The following is a 19,643-nucleotide window of genomic DNA, read 5'->3' as shown; positions in this document are numbered from 1 at the left end:
AGGTGTTATCATTGGGAGAACTAGATAAAGGCGACATGGAATCTCTCTGTTATTTCTTACACCTACATATGAATCTGTAACTACTCAAAATAAAAAGCTTAATTAAATCATAAATATAAATTTTAAGAAAGCTTGGTTAACCAATCAAAATAAACATACAAATAAACAAAATGAAAATAAAATATTAAATAAAAATGGTTGGTACCCAGGAAAATATACTTAATTATTTAAAGTAATGATCATAATGCAAAATAAAAACAACCTAGATATAATTTTCCTCTTATATCAGATTGGCAAAAGTTTAAAAGTTGACAAAACTCAAGATCAGCATGAGGGTGGGGAGATGGGCAACACTCATGTACTGTCAATACATATAGGCTTTCTAGAGAGAAGTTTAGCAGTGTGTACATTTGAAGTAAACCCACGTAATGTTCCAGTAATTCTGCATCTAGAAAATTCCCTGAGGAACGAGCACAAATATATATATATTTACACAAAGATGTTCATCTAGGCAGTGAGGGTGCCCTAAGTTATTTATAAGAGCAAAATACTGAGGCTGGGCTTGGTGGCTCACATCTGTTATTCTAGCACTTTGGGAAGCTGAGGCAGGAGGATCACTTGAAGCCAGGAATTTTAAGAGCAGCCTGAACAACATAGCAAGATGCCATCTCTACAAAAAATAGATAAATTAGCCGGGCTTGGTGGTGCAAAACTGTAGTCCCAGCTACTCAAGGGGATGGGGCAGGAGAATTGCTTGAGCACAGGAGTTTGAGATTGCAATGAGATATGGTGAACCCATTGCATGCTAGCCTGGGCAACCAAGTGAGATCCTGCCCCTGCCCCCCAAAAAAAGAAAAGCAAAATATTGGAAATAACTGAACAACTGAAATATATGTAATTAGTTATAGTATATACATGCAATGTAATACCATGCCATCACTAAAAATGATACAATAGATGTATGTTTATTAACATGAAAAGATACTTATATATATTGTTAAAATGTGAAAAAAAAAAGGATGCGCCCCACCTCTCTCAAGGACCCTGGTTTTTCTGTCCTCATTCCCCCAGGGGCCAATGTTTTTACTTTTCCTTACCCAGATGTCTCCCTAGAACCAGGTGGGGAATCTGTGTAGACAGGAGAGACACACTGGTTTCTGCAACAGTTCTGAATATAAATATTTTGACCTTCTGTATCCTACCTAATATATTTTCCTGTGTCCCTACAGTCGGGAAACTCCTAATTTTTTTTTTTTTTTTTGGAAGCAGAGTCTCACTCTGGGGCCCAGACTAGTGCAGTGATGCTATCATAGCTCACTGCAACCTCAAACTCCTGGGCTCAAAGGATCCTCCCACCTCAGCCTCCCAAGCGCTGGGGTTATAGGTGTGAGCCACTTTGCCTGGCCAATATCCTTTTTATAGCTGTGGAAACTGAGGTTCACAAACAAAAAGAGGTGTCTCAGGTCTGTACAGGAGGTTTCTCTCCTGGGTTTGCTAAAGGAAAGGGGGCCTGCTGTGTGTCCTTTCAAAATGTGCCAGAGGTTGCCAGAGCGGAAGGATTCAAGGGGCATGGAAATGTGAGCTGGAGAAAGAACAGAGGTGGGAGAGGGGTAGAGGCTGAGTTCCAGGGAGAGGGGCGTGGCATAGAGAAGGTAAGGCAGGATGTCACCCCAAATTCTCACTCCTCCCCCAATAGTACCTGTCACGAGTGGGCCTTCAGCAAATGAATGAATGAATGAACGAATGAAAAAAGGGAGACAAAGAGTTTATTGCTATATTGGAAGAAGTACAAAGTCAAGAACAAAACCCTTCTCAACCTGGTGGCTCCAGATCTCCTGAGTCCCCCCACATCCACCAAACCTAGAAGGTCCCTCAAGTCTCCCCAAGTCTGGACAGTTATGGGGTGGGAGGGGATCGTGTGCCCAATCCATGAGGATAGGGCTCGAGTCACCCCCATGCTGAGTCTGTGCTCAGCTATCTACAGGTCCAATGACCTCAGTCCCTGCAATTCCCTGGCTGGGTCCGGCACGCAGGCCCCATCGACTGAGAACCATGTTTGGAAATGCAGAGAGGAGCCATGGTCCAGGCTTTGCAGGCAGAGAAGAACTTGATGGTGTCATCTGTTCAGTGAGGGTGCCCTGACCTCTAGGTATGGCAGGACCAAGAGCGAGGTGTCACCAGCCCCCAGAAGGTTATCTAAGCCAGAGAAGAGTGAATTATGAATGAGGTCACTCTTGGTGACCCAGCCTGTGCATCCAAGACATGGGAGCCCATCACCCCCAAGGCAGGCCCTGGTGCCTGACCATGGCCGTTGAATTGGGAACAAGACGGGGCTGGCTGTTGGGAAGGGGAGGTGTGTCCTCTCGGATGGGGAGCTGGGCAAGGGTTGTGGTGCCTTACCTGGGGCAAGGGGCAGTGTCGCCGTGCATACCACTCCTGGCAGTACAGGCTGACCTGGATGCCCTGGCCCAGAAAGAGGAAGGTCCACATCAGCACGTTCCACGCTGGGCCCGTGTGCTGGTCATGCATTGTGAAGTTCAGCAGCCCTGGCACGGGAGGAAAGGTTGTCACTCCGGTTGCAGATACTCATGCCTTGTCTTCCTGGCTTCCCTCCCAGCCCAGGGTACTGGGAAAAGATGGAACAGGAAGGCTCCATTGGGGAGGATCTTGAACCCAGCTGCAGAAACCCATGGAGGTCTCCAGTGGCTCATGTAAAACCAGGATTCCTCAGTTCACACTTCAATATCCTGATCTCATACTGAACCTCCCAACCGCAACTGTCTTCTTCTCTCTGTCTTCCTCCATGTGTGCCCTGCTCAAATGCTCTTCAGCCAGAAACCTCCTCCCACATCCCCCACGATACCCGCTTGCTGCCTCCCTCCCCACCCCACCTCTCCAGCCCAGAAGCCTCCTCTTGGGTCCTAGGTGTGTGGCCTCCCCGCAATGAGTCTGGGATCTCCAGGAGCAGGACCCAGGCCTCCTCCCCTTGGATGGCTCCCTTCCAGTGGCACAGAGGCAAGCTCACCTCCAACGACAAGGAAGAGCATCAGCATGACGGGGTAGAAGAACCCCAGGACAAAGCAGAAGATGTACTCATGGACCACTGCAGAGACCAGGAACACGCCCAGCATGGCTGCCCCTCGGGCCCGGCCGCCAAGGAGCTGGCAGGGTGAGGGGAGGAGTGGGAAGTGAGTCTTCCTGAGCTCCACGAAGAGCCCACTCTTTAAGGAAGCCGGGAGGGAGTGTAGTGCAATGGAAAGAATATAGGATCTGGGTCAGAAGAGCTGACACTGGTCTTATCTAACAGCATTTTATTGGCCCATTGGGCCTTAGCTGCAATTTAAAAATAAGAATGTAATAATACTTACTTCTCAGGGTTACTGCGCCGATTAATGTATGTGAAAGACCTTGGTAACTGAAAATTGCTATATGCGTGTTCCTTAGAAGGCTAAGGAGGGGAGAAATGCCCTGTGGAGGGGGTGGAATTAAGGATAAAGAAGGAAGAAAGTTAGACTGTAAGAAGGACTTCCCACCTGTTGGGTTGGGTAGAATGAGGACAGATGAAATCTAAAGGTCGCTTAGGTCTGGAAAGGTGGGTGGTGCAGAGGGAAGGAAGGGGAGGATGGCTGGGAGGGCCCCCGTTAACTGTGGGAGCTGAAGGGTCTGCAGAGCCCGTACCCACAGTCCGTCCTGATACACGTAGCTGTACAGCCAGTCATGGACCACCACGTTCCAAGTGCGGTAGAAGTTGGGGAAGGATGTTGAGTTCCACCAGTCCTGGGGAGGGAGTGGGGTCAGGGTTGGGGAAAGGAGGTGAGTACCCCAGGCTCCAGCTGCTCTCTGCTGCTCCCTCTGCCTGCACCCCGTTCCAATGTTCCAGAAGGGCAGAATAGAGACAGCAGGCACTCTCCCAGTTCCTGTTCAGGACCTGGGGCCCCTGTCCTCCCTCCTGCTACCCCTCTCAGGAGAAGAAGATTCTATAGTACCATGCACACAAAAGCAGTTAGCCCTGGCTGGTTGGGAGGTGGAGGGCTGCACTATAACCACACCTAGAGGACCACATTTCTCACTGTGGGAGCTCAGCAGCACAGCTGAGGGAACACCCAACATAGCCACCATCTTCCCCAGATCCCTCTCTAACCCTCCCTGCCTCCAACTTCCAACTGGCCCAGGTGCAGGCCCTCACCCGGTAAAACATTCGGTCTCCAAATCGTAGCATCTCCGCAAAGGCGTTGAGCCAGCAATGGAGGAAGGCAAAGAAGATGAGTAGCAGCATGAAGATGCCTGGTGTGTGCGGACAAGGGGCTGCAGGTCAGACGGCCCTACCTGGACTTCCCAGGCAGCCCTGATTTGGGCTCTGAGGAGGCCCTGCCCAGCAACCAGGGTCCCAACTCTTACCAATCATTTATTAGTCATTCACGAATTCATGCATTCATTAATTCGCCATTTGCTCATGTGCATTTACTTGGCATCTACTCTGTGCCAGATGTTGGGAATGCAAAGATGGATCTCACAGCCCCTAGCCACCAGGAGTTCACAGTGTTTGGAGAGACAGAGACAGAGACAGAGACAGAGAGACATGTCCAACCATGTAGCAAGGTCAAATGTAACGGGAGCTAAGCATGGTGGCCATCAATGTACTAGGGAGTGCAGGGCAAGGGGTGCGTCATGGTAATTGATGGCTATAAAAGGAAAGCTTCTCAGAGGAGGGGACATCTCAGCTGTGGGCCTCCCAGGAACTAGATTCCACAGCTGGAAAATGGGGAAAGGGCATTCCAAGCTGAGGGGCCAGTATGAGCAAAGGCCCGGAGGCATGGACCTTTCTGGGCTTGTGGTGGGATGAGAAGAAAGGGTGGGGCTGCATAGGAAGAGGCCTCGAATGCCAGACCAAAGTCAAATCTTATCTAGAAGTGCCAGCAATGGGTAATCACTGGAGGTTTTCTTTTTCTCTTTTTTTTTTGAGACAGAGTCTCACTCTACTGTCCTGAGTAGAGTGCCGTGGTGTCAGCCTAGCTCACAGCAACCTCAAACTCCTGGGCTCAAGTGATCCTTCTGCCTCAGCCTCCCAAGTAGCTGGGACTACAAGCATGTGCCACCATGCCCGGCTAATTTTTTCTATATATATTTTTAGTTGTCCAGCTAATTTCTTTCTATTTTTAGTAGAGACAGGGTCTCGCTCTTGCTCAGGCTGGTCTCGAACTCCTGAGCTCAAATGATCCACCCGCCTCGGCCTCCCAGAGTGCTAGGATTACAGGCGTGAGCCACCGCGCCTGGCCGTCACTGGAGGTTTTGAAGCAGGGTAGGGAATGATTCATTGGTCATAGGGAAGTTTGCCTGGGTGGCAGTGTCAGGGCTGGATGGGAGAGGAAAGATTTGGGTGCCAGGGAGATACGTTAGGAGGCTGATATGGAGGGCGGTTGGCTAATAATCTGAACTGAAATCGCAGCAATGAGCACTGACAGGAGGAGACAGATACAAGCGGAGCTTCAGAGGGGGAAGGTGTTGAAACTGACGGAAGGTGAAGAGTCAGGTCTTCCCTATCCCCACCTGGGTGGGCTTACCTGGCAATGTGGCATGCAGGATAGAGAGCACCAGGGCACGGGTGCTGAAGGGCTCTCGGCTCATGTTGGCAAAGACAGGAACACAGAGGCGACCCAGGATGAAGCAGGCGTAGAGCACACAGCCCAGGGCCTGGGGAGGGATGGGGCGCACGCCTTGGGAGTGGGCACCGGCCACTACCCATGGGATTGGACCTCTGGCCCAGCAGCTGCCTTCTCTTCCCTTAGCACCACCCTCCCACCTCCTCCCCAGGCCTCCCCCACCTCACTCCCAGCAATGTCTCCTCAGCCACTGTGAGTGACAGGTGGTCCACCCTTCTGCCCCATCTTCTGACCTGGGCGAAGTTCTTGGCCACATAATTCCACCTGATGTTGGATGTCCTGCAGCAGCAATGGGGATAATATGTTTCTCACCCTTTTATGCTGTTCCCTGCTCAGGCTGGGCATGGGTTCCAGGGCCTCTCTCCACAGCTCCCTCAATCCCTCAGGCCTGGGAGGACTATCTGGGGACGTGGGGTCTAGGACACTTTGGATTTTCCATAACAGAGATGACCAGTGGATTTTTAGCTTGGGTGTCAACTCAGGCGACCAACCATACAGAGTATTCCTGGGATGTGTAGGATTTTCGGTTCTAAAATCGGGACAGTCTTGGGTAAACCAGGACAGCTGGTCACCCTTGTGTCATCGTGGGCTGCCCAGTGAGAAGGGGTAGTCTACCTGCCACTTATTTCCCATCTTTATTATGGGATGCTTCCTGAGGGTGTGGCCAGTGCCTGAAGTGAGACTGAGGCGCTCAGGCCAGGGAGAGCAGAAGACAAGGTCCTGGGGCCGCAGCACTGGGGGAAGAGATGCAGGGTCTTACCTGGGGTAAGTCTCCCTGTAGATGAGTGTGGGGCAGAACAGGAAGTAGAGGTAGCTGGAGAAACTGGGGTCCCGGGTCCCCTCACCTGATGAGGAATAAGCAGGTAGATTAGGGAGTGGGAGGGGCAGAGGTGGGTAGGCTGCTGGGGAAGGGTGGTGGGATTGGTGAGCAGAGAGACAGAGGTGGAGGCAGGAGGAGGCGCTGGATATAGGATCTGGATGCAGGCTGGGGGAGGCAAGTGGGCAAGCAACGAACCTACTCTTTAACGCCCCATCTTTGCTTCCATTCTAGGCACCCCATTTTCCAGTGCAGGACCTACTGTGGCCAGAGCCTCACTTGGCGCCTGTATGTTCCACGACCCATTCTCCTTCCTTTCTACCCTGACTTCCTAATACAGGCATACCTCGTTTTATTGCACTTTGCTTTATTGTGTGTCACAGATATTGCATTTTTTTTAACAAATTGAAGGTCTGGCAACCCTGCATCTAGCAAGTCTATCAGTGTCATTTTTCCAACAGCATGTTCTCACTTTGTGTCTCTGTGTCACATTTTGGTACTCTCACAATATTTCAAACTTTTTCATTATTATTATATCTGTTATGGTGATCTGTGATCAGTGATCTTTAGTGTTACTGTTGCAATTGTTTTAGGATGCCTTGAACCACATCCATAGAAGACTGTAAACTTAATCAATAAATGTTGTGTGTGTTCTGACTGCTCCACTGACCGACACTTCTTCCATCTCTCTCCTCTCCTTGGGCCTCCCTATTCCCAGAGACACAACAATATTAAAATCAGGCCAATTAATAACCTTATAATGGCATCTAAGTGTTCAAGTAAAAGGAATAGTCAAATATCTCTCGCTTCAAATCAAAAGTTAGAAAGGATTAAGCTTGGTGAGGAAGGCATGTTAAAAGCCAAGCTAGGGGAAAAACTGAAAAGAAAATTGAACTCAATCCTCTGTGCTGACAACAAAAAAAAAAGGATTAAAGAAAGAAAAGAAAAGGCCAAGATAGGCTGAAAAGCTAGGCCTCTTGCACCAGTTAGCCAAGTTGTGAATGCAAAGGAAAAATTCATGGAAGAAATTAAAAGTGCTACTCCAGTGAATACATGAATGATCAAAAAGCAAAACATCCTAATGGCTGATATTAAGAAAGTTTGAGTGGTCTGGATAGAAGATCAAACCAGCTACAACATTCCCTTAAGCCAAAGCCTAATCCAGAACAAGGCCATAATTTTCTTCAATTCTATGAAGGCTGAGAGAAGTAAAGAAGCTGTAGGAGAAAAGTCGGAAGCTAGCAGAGGTTGGTTCATGAGGTTTAAAGAAAGAAGCCATCCCCATAATATAAAAGTACAAGGTAAAGCAGTAAGTTCTGATCTAGAAGCTGCCACAAGTTATCCAGAAGATCTAGCTAAGATAATAGATGAAGGTGGCTATAATAAACAACAGATTTTCAATGTAGACAAAACAGCCTTCCATTGGAAGAAGATGCCATTTAGGAATTTCATAGCTAGAGAGGAGAAGTCAATGCCTGGCTTCAAAGCATCAAAGGACAGATCGACTCTCTTGCTAGGGACTAATGCAGCTGATGATTTTAAGTTGGAGCCAATGCTCATTTTTCATTCAAAAAATCCTAGAGCCCTTAAGAATTATGCTACTCTGCCTGTGTTTTACCAATGGAACAGAGTCTGATGACAGCACATCTGTTTATAGTATAGTTTACTAAATATTTTAAACCCACTGTTGAGATTTACAGCTAACAAAAATGATTCGTTTCAAAATATTACTACTCGTTGACAATGCACCTGGCCACCCAAGAGCTCTGAAGGAGATGTACAAGGAGATGAATGTTGTTTTCATGCCTGCTAAGACAACATCCATTCTGCAGCCCGTGAATCAAAGAGTAATTTCAGCTTTCAAACCTTATTATTTAAGAAATACATTCTGGGGAGGGCAAGGGCAACATACATAACCTAAACATCTGTACCCCCATAATATGCTGAAATAAAAAAAAAAAAAGAAATACATTCTGTAAGGCTATAGCTGCCATAGATAGTGATTCCTCTGATGGATCTGGGCAAAGTCAATTGGAAACCTTCTGGAAGGAATTTTTCATTCTAGATTCCATTAAGAACATTCATGATTCATGGGAGAAAGTCAAAATATCAACATAACATTAACAGGTGTCTGGAAGAAGTTGATTCCAACCCTCATGGATGACTTTGAGCGGTTGAAGACTTTAGTAGAGAAAATAACTGCAGATGTGGTAGAAATATTAATAGCAAGAGAACTGGAATTAGAAGTGGAGCCCGAAGGAGTGACTGAATTGCTACAATGTTGAGATAAAACTTTAATGGATGAGGAGTTGCTTCTTATGAATGAGCAAAGAAAGTGGTTTCTTGAGATGCAATCCACTCCTTGTGAAGATGCTGTGAACACTGTTGAAGTGACATCAAAGGATTTAGAATAGTATATAAACTTAGTTGATAAAGCAGTGGCAGTGTTTGAGAGGACTGACTCCAATTTTGAAAGAAGTTCTACTGTGGGTAAAATGCTATCACACAGCATCAGACGCTACAGAGAAATCTTTCATGAAAGGAAGAGTCAATCGATTTGACAAATTTCATTGTTGTCTTATTTCAAGAAACTGCTATAGCCACCCTAAACTTCAACAACTGCCACCCTGATCAGTTAGCAGCCATCAACATCAAGGTGAGACCCTCGCTGAAGGCTCCGACAATCATTGGCATTTTTTTTTTTTTTTTTTTTTCAGACAGAGTCTCACTCTTTTGCCCGGGCTAGAGTGAGTGCCGTGGTGTCAGCCTAGCTCACAGCAACCTCAAACTCCTGGGCTTAAGCGATCCTCCTGCCTCAGCCTCCCGATTAGCTGGGACTACAGGCATGCGCCACCGTGCCCGGCTAATTTTTTCTATATATTTTTAGTTGTCCAGATAATTTCTTTCTATTTTTAGTAGAGACGGGGTCTCGCTCTTGCTCAGGCTGGTCTCGAACTCCTGAGCTTGAGCTATCCTCCCTTCTCGGCCTCCCAGAGTGCTAGGATTACAGGCGTGAGCCACCTCTCCCGGCCAGTATTCTTTTAATTAAGGTATGTACATTGTGTTTTTAGACACATGCGACTGCACACTTCATAGACTACAGTGTAAACATAGACTATAGTGTAAACATAACTCTTACATGGTCTGAGAACCCCAGAAATTCAAGAGTTGCCTTATTGCAGTGGTCTAAAACCAAACCCACAATATCTCTGAGGTATGCCTGTATGAGATTCTCATACCCTGGATCTTTTCAGGCTGGGCCTGAAATAGGAAAACGCCAGAAATCCTGGGTAACAGAAGTGCCATCTCTCAGAGGTGGGACCTGAGAATGCCCACAGAGCCCAGCTGGAGGCCAGAGCTGTGACCTCTGGGCAAGATGGGACTGGGGAAGGCAGGGCTTTTATGAGGATCCTGCAAGGACTGGCTTCATTCAGGGGGGCTGAGTTGGCAACAAGGCCAGCTGTCTGCCTCACCTCCTCTGGCACGAAGGGTCCCGGGCACAGCCTCTCTCAGGAAGGAGTAGCTCTTCATCAGGAGCCTGACCTGAGGCGGAGTGGAAGGGAGGCCAAGTGGCTTTGGGCAAATCTCTTAACCGCTCTGCGCTCTCATTCACGACAGAGAGGCACAAGAGTGTAAAATCTGTGTGGTCAGATCGCCTTATAGCCTAACACGGGGCGCCGCTGGGATGAAGGGTAAATTTAGGGGGACAGGAGAGGCCCAGGCAGTGTCTTCACTCAGCCAAGCCTGTGTGACTGCGACTGCGGCGTCAGACTATGTTTGCGAAGTGGCGAAGTGGTGCCTCTTTCGTTCGTTTACTGTTCCTTAGAGGCTACGGGTTCCCCCAGGTCCCTCACAACGGACTCTTGCCCCTCGTCACTAGCTCCCCCTCCCAATTCTCTACCAAACGCGCTTCTGCTCTTTGAGAGCGGCCCTTGCAGGGATGGCCTGCCTGTGCCCTCCCGCTGCAGCGGCGCTCACCCCTCACCTGCTCAAAGACCAGGACGCAGCGCGAGGCCGGCGGGAGCTGGTGCGCTACCGCCACGTGGACAGGCAGGACGCAGAGCACCGCTGCGTGGGCGGCCAGCAGCGAGCAGCCCAGGCCCGCCCGCAACGCCCAGGCGACGCCCCCGGGCCCCGGCCTCGCCCACAGACGCAGGGCCTGGTAGGGCACCAGCACCGTGGACAGGAACATGGGGATCCACGTCACCAGCGCCAGGGGCAGCTGTCCGAAGCTGAAGATCAGTAGGTCAAACTCCAGCACCAGCCTTGGAGTGGGAAAAGAGAGACAAAGTGGACAAAAGTGTAGCCCAGCCTTGTCCCTTACTCATCAATCAGAGCTGCTGGAAAATAAACTGAGGTATCTTGATCAGGTTGTGAGCTCCCCATCCCTGCAGGTGTTCAAGATGGCACCTCTGTGGCCCAGGGCTTCTGGAACCGGGTGCTGCTGGAGAAGACCTAGTCATGGAATGGGTTTGATTGTAAATAACCTTTAGGGGCCTCTGTCAATTTCATGGTGTTACAGGAGGGCTCAGTACTCTGTACACCACAAGTGCTAGAATATGAAGTATGTAGACTTTGATTTTCCTTAGTTTTGTTCCTTTGGGGTGTCTATACTTGTAGACTTGAGCTAATAGGATGCAGGTTGTTCAGAGTTTTGTTTGCCTAGTTTAAGAGTGTATGGTTCGTGAAGGGGAAAAATTGGAAACAACCTAAACGTCCATTAATAAAAGACTAAATGAATAAAATCTGGCACCTCCATACTTTGTGGTCATTAAAATGGAAAGATCCCTAAGAGAGATTATTAGGGAGTAAAAACAAATTGCAAAATAATAGGTACAGTGTTTGATTTATGTAAAACCCCCACAACATCTCTTTGGTACTTATATACATATGGATGTTGATGCATGAAAAATACTCTGGAGGGAAACTCAGAACTGTTAAAAATGGTCACTTCTGGGGAGCAGTCTGGGACTGAGGGCATGGTCAGGAAGGACTGTCATTTTATGGTAAAAAGTGTATTTGAACTTTTCACTGAGATTTTATCCTTATAAAATGTAGATAATTGACAATAACAATTTTAGCAAAAGGAAGTACTATTGCTGAACTTTCAGATCCTTGGTCCTCTTCCTTTTGCTGCTTTCTAAGGCTGACTTAGGGTGAGGTCAGGGGACACGAGAATACAGACCCCCCAGGGGCAGACCGCCCTCTGAAACTCATCCTCACAGTTGCAGGGGTGCTCTGTGGAAAGAATAATCCACCAAGGCACTTGTGTTCCTGTCTGGCTTCCCAGAGAGATTGGGAGTACCTCACAGACAGGGATGGGGTCTGCCCTGCTCACTACTCTGGCCCCCAGGGCTGGTACTCAGTAGGTGTTCAGTGGTGGTTACTTGAATTGAATAGAACTGGCCTGGACAGGAAGGTGGGTGGATGCGCATGTGTGTGTATCTGCTTCAGGGCAAGGTTCTCACTGAGAAATTTTTGAGAGGGAGCATGGTTTCTCCAGAGTGGCTGGCTCCGGGAGACAGACTAAGGGGCATCCAAGGCTGCAGAGGGAAGGGGTCCTAGAGGGTGTTTTAGGTGGGAAGGTTGTTGGAAGCAATGTGGGGCACTGGGGACCCATTGGATCTGGCCAGATTGAGGTGCCTATCCCAGGTGGGAGGGGGGCCTACCTGCCCTCATCAATGAAGTCGATGGCCAGCGTGCTGATGATGAAGACACACAGGCCGGCGACGAACATGTGGTAGATGGTGCGGAAGTGCTGCACCTCCATCAGCTCACTGGAGGGACAGGGCCCCAAGGTCAATGTGGGAGAGTCCCCAGAGTCACAGGGACTGGCTCGGGGTCTGTGCACATGAGGGCATGGGGCCTAGTGATCTGGACCTTCCAGCTAAATGCTGGGACTTCTCCTGGTGGTCTTTCTTCCACAGCCATGCCCAGGGCAAATGGGGGAAAAGGAACCTTAGAAACCCTCTCCAAGTCCTCCCCACAAACCACTTTGAGCCTAGGGATAGGAAAGGAGGTGACCTGGCCCCTCAGCTGAAGCCTTTTCTTTTCCTCCTATGCCCTGTCTTCACCCCTGACTTACTCAAGCAGGGACTTGCGGATGACGAAAACTTTCTGTTTCCCCAGGGGTGGCTCCCGGGTCCTGAATTGAGACATTTGTTCAGAGTCAGGCCAGGAAGGAAGAAGGCAGTGGGCAGAGGGCAGGGCCATGCAGATGGTCAATACTTGGGAACCAAGAGCAGTAGTAGGGGAAGGTCAGGGCCAGGGTCAGGCCCAGAAGGTGGAGGCCTGTGTTGGGAAGACAAGATAATATGGGGAGAAGAGGGAAGGCTGAAGTCAGGGTCATGCCAAGGCTGGTAAAGGGCACATAAGATGATGTCTATGGTCCATGATCCTTGCTATGGAGGGGCTGGCTGCAGCCGTTCCCCGGCCCCCTGGCCCTTCAGACTCACCTGCTCAAGGAATCTAGGGGAATGGAGGGCAGAGGCCTGCCTTGTTGGGGATAGGATTGCACAGCCTCCCACATCACCCGATCCAGCAGCTCCGTCAGCTGTCCCTGCGCTTGCTCCAGCAACTGTGTCTTCACAGCCTATAGGACAAAGCCAGGGCAAGGCCCACTGTCCCTCCATGCAGTCAGCCATCCTTTCATTCACCAAACATTTACTGAGCTTCTCTCTGTGCCAGGCACAGTGCTATGTGCTAGGGACAAAAAGATGAACAAGCAAGCCATGGTTCCTTCCCACAGGTTCCTCAGTAATTGATCTTCTGGCTTCCCAGGGCAGGAGTGAGGACCAAGGAATGGCAGCAGGAGAAGGCTTCCACTCCCTGGGTCTGAATTCCAGCCATGTCACCTCTGATCCTCACTCTCTTAACCCTGACCTCTAGCCCCACTAACAGGAAGACTGTTCACTGGCTGACTGTTAGTCCCTGGCCTGAGGACCTGTACTTCGAACCCTCCATCTTAACTCTGAATTCTAACCTGATCTTTGAACTCAAGAACAAATCATCTTTATCACCAAGCCAGTCCTCAGCCCTGCCTCCCACCACCCCAGGAACTCTCCATCTTAACCTCTGACCTCTGATGTCCCTCACCTCCATATGTTGGGACCATTGCACCAAGTCTGGGGCTCTGTGCGTCTCAGCATTTCCTAGGAGGAGGGAGCAAAGGGCACACTCGAGGGGGACCGGTTAGGGTTCTGCCGCTTTGTGCAGACCCAGAGGCATTCTCTGTCCAGGACATGCTCTCTGAATGCTCAGCAGCCTTCCATTGTCCCCGCCCCAACCCCCCAATATTTAGTGTGAGCAAATAGAAGAGGAAGTTGTTTTTGCAGGCAGTGCAGAGGCCGTTGGCAAGCAGGGGGCCTGATGACAAGACTAGAAAATGCCCAGGGAACAGGAAGCTGTTCTGTTCACCCTCTGGGGTTAAAGGGTCAAAAAGATAAGGTAAGGCCACAGCTCTCAATAGCCCTTTTCTCCTCCATCTCTCAACTGGGTAGCTTGGGGCAGGGTTGAGGTCTGCCTTCCTTGACCTCCCAGGACAGCAGGAAGGATTGACATTAGACAGCAGGAGCCTCCCCTCAACCATGCAGCTCTCCCCAACGCCTCCTGAGCCTCTGCACTCCCAGAGGGTGGCTCACCGTCTCCAGAGGGTCGCTCCTCCTGCTCCCCTTTCGGCCCATCTCTCTTCCGCAAATGGCACCCCCTGGGCTCCATGATGTGGGTCTTGAGTGGGCAGCAGGCAGCCCTTGCCTATGTTCCCTCCTTTCCTTCCCAGCCCGCCCTGCCCTGCTCAGCTCTTGTCTCACTCAGCTCAGCTGGCAGCTCCAAAGACTAAAGTCCTTTCAGGAGGAGAGGGCCTCCTGGAGCGCGGTAGGTTATCTGATCTGGAGGGCAGCTTCTCAGGTATAGGCTCTGCTCTGCTGTCTGTGTAGGAACAGTTGTATCCCTCTAACACCCCAATCACCGCGCAGACTCCTGCTCCAAGTGTGCTGTCCCTCCCACAGGAATGGTGACTGTGCATGGGGAGGAGACTTTGCCTCTCTGAGGCTTAAGCAGCACGGCTAGCCTTCCATCTCTCCCCAGCAGGCCAGAGGTCAGGGAGGAGTCAGAATGTCTTCACGTATCAGTGCATTCGGCTCCCTTAGACCGCAGCAGTGTGATTGTATGCGTGCGGTAACATTCTCATGGGGTTGGCACCCCTCATATTCATGGTGGTGCAGTCCCTCCAGGAAATGCTGGGTGCCAGGACCCTTGAAAGTCACCTCTTCCTGACACTGCTTGGGTTAGCATGTAGGCAGACAGGAGAGTAAACAAAAACTTATGTGGCACCTAAGGATTGCCAGGTATTGTCACACACGGAAGAACCAGAAATGAACCTCCCTCTATTATTTACTGGCTGCGTAATTTCAGTCAAGTGACTTTTTAAAACACAGTTTCCTCCTCTGAAAAATAGGGCAAAATCCCTAACTCACAAGGTTATTGTAAGCACAAGAAGAGGTAGTCTAGGTAAAATCACATGGTTCAGGGCTGTGGGATGAGCTCACATATAAATTACAATTTCCTTCCTCTTTAGTGAGGAAGTAACAGAAGAGTAAGGGCTTTGAGAGTTCCTCTTTGCTGGGTTCCTGCTGGCGATTAACTATTAATCTTTCCCCTCCCCTTGTGTCCAAAGATCAGTGTTAGGAACAAGGTCACAACAGATTGAGCCTATGATCTCAGTGATTCCCCCCACCCTGCAACTCCCCGTGGGTAGCTGGGTGAGGCTTGAGAGCTCGAAGCCTCTGCCAGTGGCTGTCTCCCGTGTTCCAAGTGCAGCAGGAAGGACTGAAGGTAGTTCCCAGGAAAGGGAGAATGCTACAGGTGGGCTGCAATGGGGGCAGAGAGAGGGCCAGGGGCTCCTGAACTGTGAGAGGTAGACACAGAGACATAAGCCAGAGAGACCCCCAACACAGCTTTATTAACACCCCAAGCCAACACCAACAATCTCTCCAACCAGATGTGAGGGGGCAAGGGGTCAGGGCCCAAAGGTAGATTGTGAGGCTCAGAGCCCCTGCGTTAGTCATCGCTCAACAAATAACCCAAGATGATGGCCTCATGCTCCTGCTAGTGGCCCTGCAGACCCTCTCATCCTCCAGCTTCAGCCGCTACTCCCGGTGGGGCAGGAGGAACTTCCTTCGCCATCTGGAGACCCTGCCAGGGGCTGGCCCATCCGATCCACACACCAGCAGGGACCTCGGCGTTGCCCCTGGGAGGAGCGGCACTGGGGAGAGGCACACGGATCAGGGGTGAGGCTTCCAGCAGGAGAAGGGTGGGGACTCCTGGGGCTGAGGATGCCCAAGAATCTGGGAGTTCTCTCAGGACAGTGAGGCCCACTGGGTTCCCTTTCCTTGGCTCCCCCTCTTCAACCAATAAATTGTGTGCATTCTGCTAGCCCAGAACAGTAGTTTTCCAAGTGCTGTTCCCAAACCAACAGCACCAGCATCACTAGGGAGCCTGTTAGAAATGCAAATTCTCAGGCCCCACCCCAGACCTACTGAATGGGAAACTGCAGGTAGGGCTTGGCCAGTAGGCCATCTGCCCACAAGCCCTCCAGGTGATGCTGATGCCCCAAGGTTGACAGCCGCTGAGCTAGCCCATTCCCTAGGTCCTTTAAGTCGTCTACTACAATGTATGCTTGGTTATTCTTTATGTCTGTGTGGGTCCTAAAGTTGGAAGATCCTTAAAGACAGGGACAGTGTCTTATTTATGCAACTTTGTCAACTCTCCCCCAGCTCCCATAGGAACCTCATGCTGGAGCAAGGGGAGAAGACACAGTCTCACCTGCCGCTTCCGGTAGAAGCCTCGATGGTCACAGTTAGGCACATAGAGGGTGTGAGCCCCTCGGTAGACCTCGGTCTGGAGTTGCTGCAGCACTGACTCCAGGTGTCTGCGGCATGGGCCCTGGGGGAGGGAGAGCAGGCAGCTAAGGATGGCTCCAGCCCAGCTCCCCTGCACAGCCCATCAGCCCCACCAACCAGGCTCCCAGGGCTCCCGGAGACCTCTCCAAGCCCAAGGGAGAAATCTCAGATGGAAGTCTCCAGGGCTCCCAACCCTTCCTGCCCCAAACGCACCATCTCAGAGTCTTGGACACTCCCAGAACTGGACCGAGCCGGGGTGGTAGAGGTCCCTGGATTCCTCTGTTGGTCTCTGCGGGTCACGTCCTGTGAGCGGGCAGTCTCTGCTTGGGGCTTACTCTCCTTAGGATTCTCCTCTACAACCCCCAGAAGAATGGGAGAAGGGGCCAGAAATCAGGCAGACGCCAATGACCAGAGCCACGTGGAGAGGGGCCCTCCCACTACTACCCACTGATGTGGGAGACAGAAGGGGCCTTATGCATGGGGAGAAAAGTGCGGGGAGTTAGAACCTGGCGCCACTGTTACCGTATACTGGCCTTAGTTTCTTTCTCTGACAAATAGTTATATGACTTTTCCTGACAATATTCTCCAATAGTCCCCAGAGCAATTTTAAGGCTTGTAAGGGAGAAGCATTTTGGAAAGCAAAAGCCAAGAACAAATTCAAAGTACTATTAGTTACTGCAAGGCTTTGGGCTTCCAGTGAGAAGACCTGGCTGTTCCACCAGACGCCAGAAGGGGGTGCACCAAGCCAGGGAGATGGGGCAGTAGAACAACGGATGTAGGAGCGGGTCAACAGGGACCTAAGCGGAATGCGTGTCCCTGCTGTGACCCTGCTGTGACTCAGCCCACCTCTCCCAGGCCTGAGATGTGGTTACTTTTGGGGCACTGCAGTGGGGACCTCTTCCTCTGGTCCCCTGTGGCTCAGGCCAGGTCCACCCTGTGGTCCCAGGAGCATATGGATTCAACTCTTAACCAGGATGGGCTGAGGGCAGGTTGCAAAGGTGCAGGAAATGAGAGGCTTCCAACTGGCAGGTTGCTCTTGGCTCTGGAGAAAGTTCCTGGTGGGCCTGGGGAGAGCTCAGGACTAGGAAAGGGTGAGGAAATACGTCAGGGCTAGGAAAAGGCAGGGAGGGGAGCGTGTACTGCTTGGAATTTGCCCTGGCTGTAAAATTAGATATTGGAACCCCTGAATGGGTCCTTTCTCTCCCTCCATGCCCAAAGACAAGGTCCCAAGTAACTGCTACTTGCAACAGAGAGCCATTTCCTCTGCAATCCTGAGTGTGATCCTTCTCCCTCAGGGTACCCCACCCTCCTCAGACCCCGTCCCGCATTCCCTCCATTTAGTACTCAATCATGACCATGATCCACACTGCCTTCTCCCACCCAGACCACCTCTTCTAGAAGGACCCCTAGAAGCCCGCTCTGGCATTTGGAACTGAAAGAAACACCAAGTTAATTTTCCATCCCTTGCGGTGGAAGAAACTAGGAGCTCAGATTCGTCTGGGGTAGGGGTAGTTTGCATTTCCTGCCCTCCTCATCTCCCTGCTGCCCCCCCATCTTTTGGGTGCTGATTCATTTCTGTCCCACCCACCCAGTGACTCAGCTTGCATTCTCCTCCCTGGAGTAGGGTGGGGTAGGTGGGTGAAGGGTTCTGAGCAGGTTTAAATCATAACCCTGATTTGGCAGATTCCCACTTTTCCCACCTCTTTCTCCCTCCCCTTGGGCCGGCACAGTGCCTGCCCTCTGTCCCTAGTCAAGTCTAGTACAACTCTGGATTTGGGGCATCTTCGATCCTAGACACCTTCTGTTCAGGTGCTTCGCACACTGGTATTAAGAGGATAGAAGGAGACATTTCTCAGCCTGTGTAGAATTTGGAAGTCTGGGGTTCCCTTCCCTCCTTCTCCAAGCAGAAGCTGGGAACAACTTTTGGGTCCTTTCTCCAGCTTGAGCATCTAGGGTTGAAGGAGCTGGGCCTGCAGGGGCACATGGGATGCCCAAAAACCATCCATTCCCCCTCCCTCGCCTGCTCCCTCTAGGGAAAATAAATAGAGGGATCAAAAAAGAACACGGAGAGCTCGGACACCTTGAGCTTTCTCCCCAGGTCCCCTAGCCACACCCCACCCTCCTAGATGCTTCCTGCGCTTGCCCCTTCCCTACCCGCCAAGGTGCCCCCTAGGTCGGGGAGTAGGAAGCGTCAAGGTCAGGACCCCGCGGCTCGCAGGGCCGCCCTACCCGGGGAGATGCGGGTCCCACGTGGGCGGGCCAGGGGCGGGACGCGGACTCACCCGCGGGCGCGCGGGCCCGGCTGCAGCTGCCTCGGCCCAGCAGCAGCGCCCGCAACGGCGCCTTGTCGTCCTTGGGTGGCTGGCACTGCAGTCCTGGGGCGCAGTTAGGGGTGTAGACCCCGCACTGCTGCCCCTCTCTCCTGACACAGCCCTCAGCTTCTGCACAGCCTTCCGCTGGCGGCCCCCCATCCTCCTCCTCCACGCAGCCCCCTGGACAGCCCGCCTGCACCCCCTTCCCGCAGCCTGGGCACCGCGCCAAAGCGCCTCCTGGGCTGGCAGCGAGCAGCAGAGTTAGCAGCAGCAGTGGCGGCAGCAGCCCGTGGGGGGTCATGGTCAGGATTTTTTGCCCCGTCCGCTCCTCCCGAGCAGTTGTAGCGCAGCTGCTGCCCGCCGCCGCCCCTCTGCCTTAAGTAGCCGCCCGTCTGGGGCCCGGCCCTTTAAGAGCCAGGTGAAGGGGGGGTGGAGAAGGCAGGGGCATTCCCTAAACTGGGTGGGACTGGAGAGCCCCCCCCACCTGGGTCCTCCCCACTCTTCTTTCTCCCCTCCCTTCCCAGTTTCTGTTTACTTCCCAAATTGCTCTGATTTTTCTTGCTTTGTTCCTGGGAATCTAGCCCGGAATCTGGGAGCTGTACAGCTGGCTGGAGGGAATGGAGGGTGGGGAGGGGTGGAGGAAGGGGAGGATGGGAGCGATATGCACTTGTGTGTGTGTGTGTGTGTGTGTGTGTGTGTGTGTGTGTGTAGGAAGATGAAGGGCAGGCAGGGGCTCCTGTGGGGTGGGGAGTGGGAAGATGGGGGGCTAAAAGGGAACTGAGAAGAGATGGGGGTTCCCAAGAGGGATGTGGATGAATGTGTAGAGACAGAGAAAAGGTGGAGATGAAGGACGATGGGGTCGTGGGAGAACCTACTGCTGGCGGGAGAAGAAGACCAACCCCGAGGAGGGGAGGGGCCAAATTGGGAATGGGGCAAGAGAAAGTATCCCTGAGAT

The 19,643-nt window shown here is 51.4% G+C and overlaps 2 protein-coding genes across 6 annotated transcripts; both read right to left on the bottom strand.

Annotated features, from left to right (window-relative positions):
* Positions 1-1,743: 1,743 nt before the first annotated feature.
* On the bottom strand, positions 1,744-14,406 carry SOAT2 (sterol O-acyltransferase 2). Of its 5 annotated transcripts, XM_012654632.1 has the most exons (15): positions 14,118-14,406; positions 13,573-13,628; positions 12,933-13,069; positions 12,563-12,622; positions 12,147-12,254; positions 10,463-10,742; positions 9,951-10,020; positions 6,421-6,505; positions 5,894-5,939; positions 5,562-5,691; positions 4,187-4,284; positions 3,679-3,777; positions 3,026-3,161; positions 2,401-2,546; positions 1,744-2,196 (listed from the first exon to the last, which is right to left on the bottom strand). In XM_012654632.1, exons 1-15 carry the CDS (start codon positions 14,191-14,193, stop codon positions 2,146-2,148), a joined length of 1,578 nt encoding a protein of 525 aa, XP_012510086.1. In that variant the 5' UTR covers positions 14,194-14,406; the 3' UTR covers positions 1,744-2,145. The 5 variants fall into 5 exon arrangements, with proteins under 5 accessions (XP_012510086.1, XP_012510110.1, XP_012510094.1 ...); XM_012654656.1 differs by lacking the exon at positions 12,147-12,254; XM_012654640.1 differs by lacking the exon at positions 13,573-13,628.
* Positions 14,407-15,426: 1,020 nt separating this feature from the next.
* Positions 15,427-19,091, bottom strand: IGFBP6 (insulin-like growth factor binding protein 6). The gene is made up of 4 exons (XM_012651319.1): positions 18,659-19,091; positions 16,590-16,729; positions 16,300-16,419; positions 15,427-15,739 (listed from the first exon to the last, which is right to left on the bottom strand). The coding sequence occupies exons 1-4, from the start codon at positions 18,987-18,989 to the stop codon at positions 15,617-15,619; spliced, it is 714 nt and encodes a 237-aa protein (XP_012506773.1). The 5' UTR covers positions 18,990-19,091; the 3' UTR covers positions 15,427-15,616.
* Between the last annotated feature and the right edge of the window lie 552 nt (positions 19,092-19,643).

Source organism: Propithecus coquereli, unplaced genomic scaffold (assembly GCF_000956105.1).
Source record: "Propithecus coquereli isolate 6110/MARCELLA unplaced genomic scaffold, Pcoq_1.0 Scaffold111, whole genome shotgun sequence".
NCBI lineage: Eukaryota > Metazoa > Chordata > Mammalia > Primates > Indriidae > Propithecus > Propithecus coquereli.
Note: the sequence above shows the minus strand (reverse complement) of the source record. Positions and strands in the feature narration are given on the sequence as shown.

Bases quoted from the DNA above. Each gene is read 5' to 3' on its own strand.
- SOAT2 (XM_012654632.1), bottom strand. From the start codon at position 14,193: ATGGAGCCCAGGGGGTGCCATTTGCGGAAGAGAGATGGGCCGAAAGGG. The intron at 13,070-13,572 runs GTGAGGGACATC...TTTGTCCTATAG, and splicing joins AATGGTCCCAACATATGGAG to GCTGTGAAGACACAGTTGCT. The intron at 3,162-3,678 runs GTACGGGCTCTG...TCACCCTGCCAG, and splicing joins TGTATCAGGACGGACTGTGG to CTCCTTGGCGGCCGGGCCCG.
- IGFBP6 (XM_012651319.1), bottom strand. From the start codon at position 18,989: ATGACCCCCCACGGGCTGCTGCCGCCACTGCTGCTGCTAACTCTGCTG. The intron at 16,730-18,658 runs GTGAGTCCGCGT...TGGGGGTTGTAG, and splicing joins CCGGGCCCGCGCGCCCGCGG to AGGAGAATCCTAAGGAGAGT. The intron at 16,420-16,589 runs GTGCGTTTGGGG...TCCCTCCCCCAG, and splicing joins GTGTCCAAGACTCTGAGATG to GGCCCATGCCGCAGACACCT.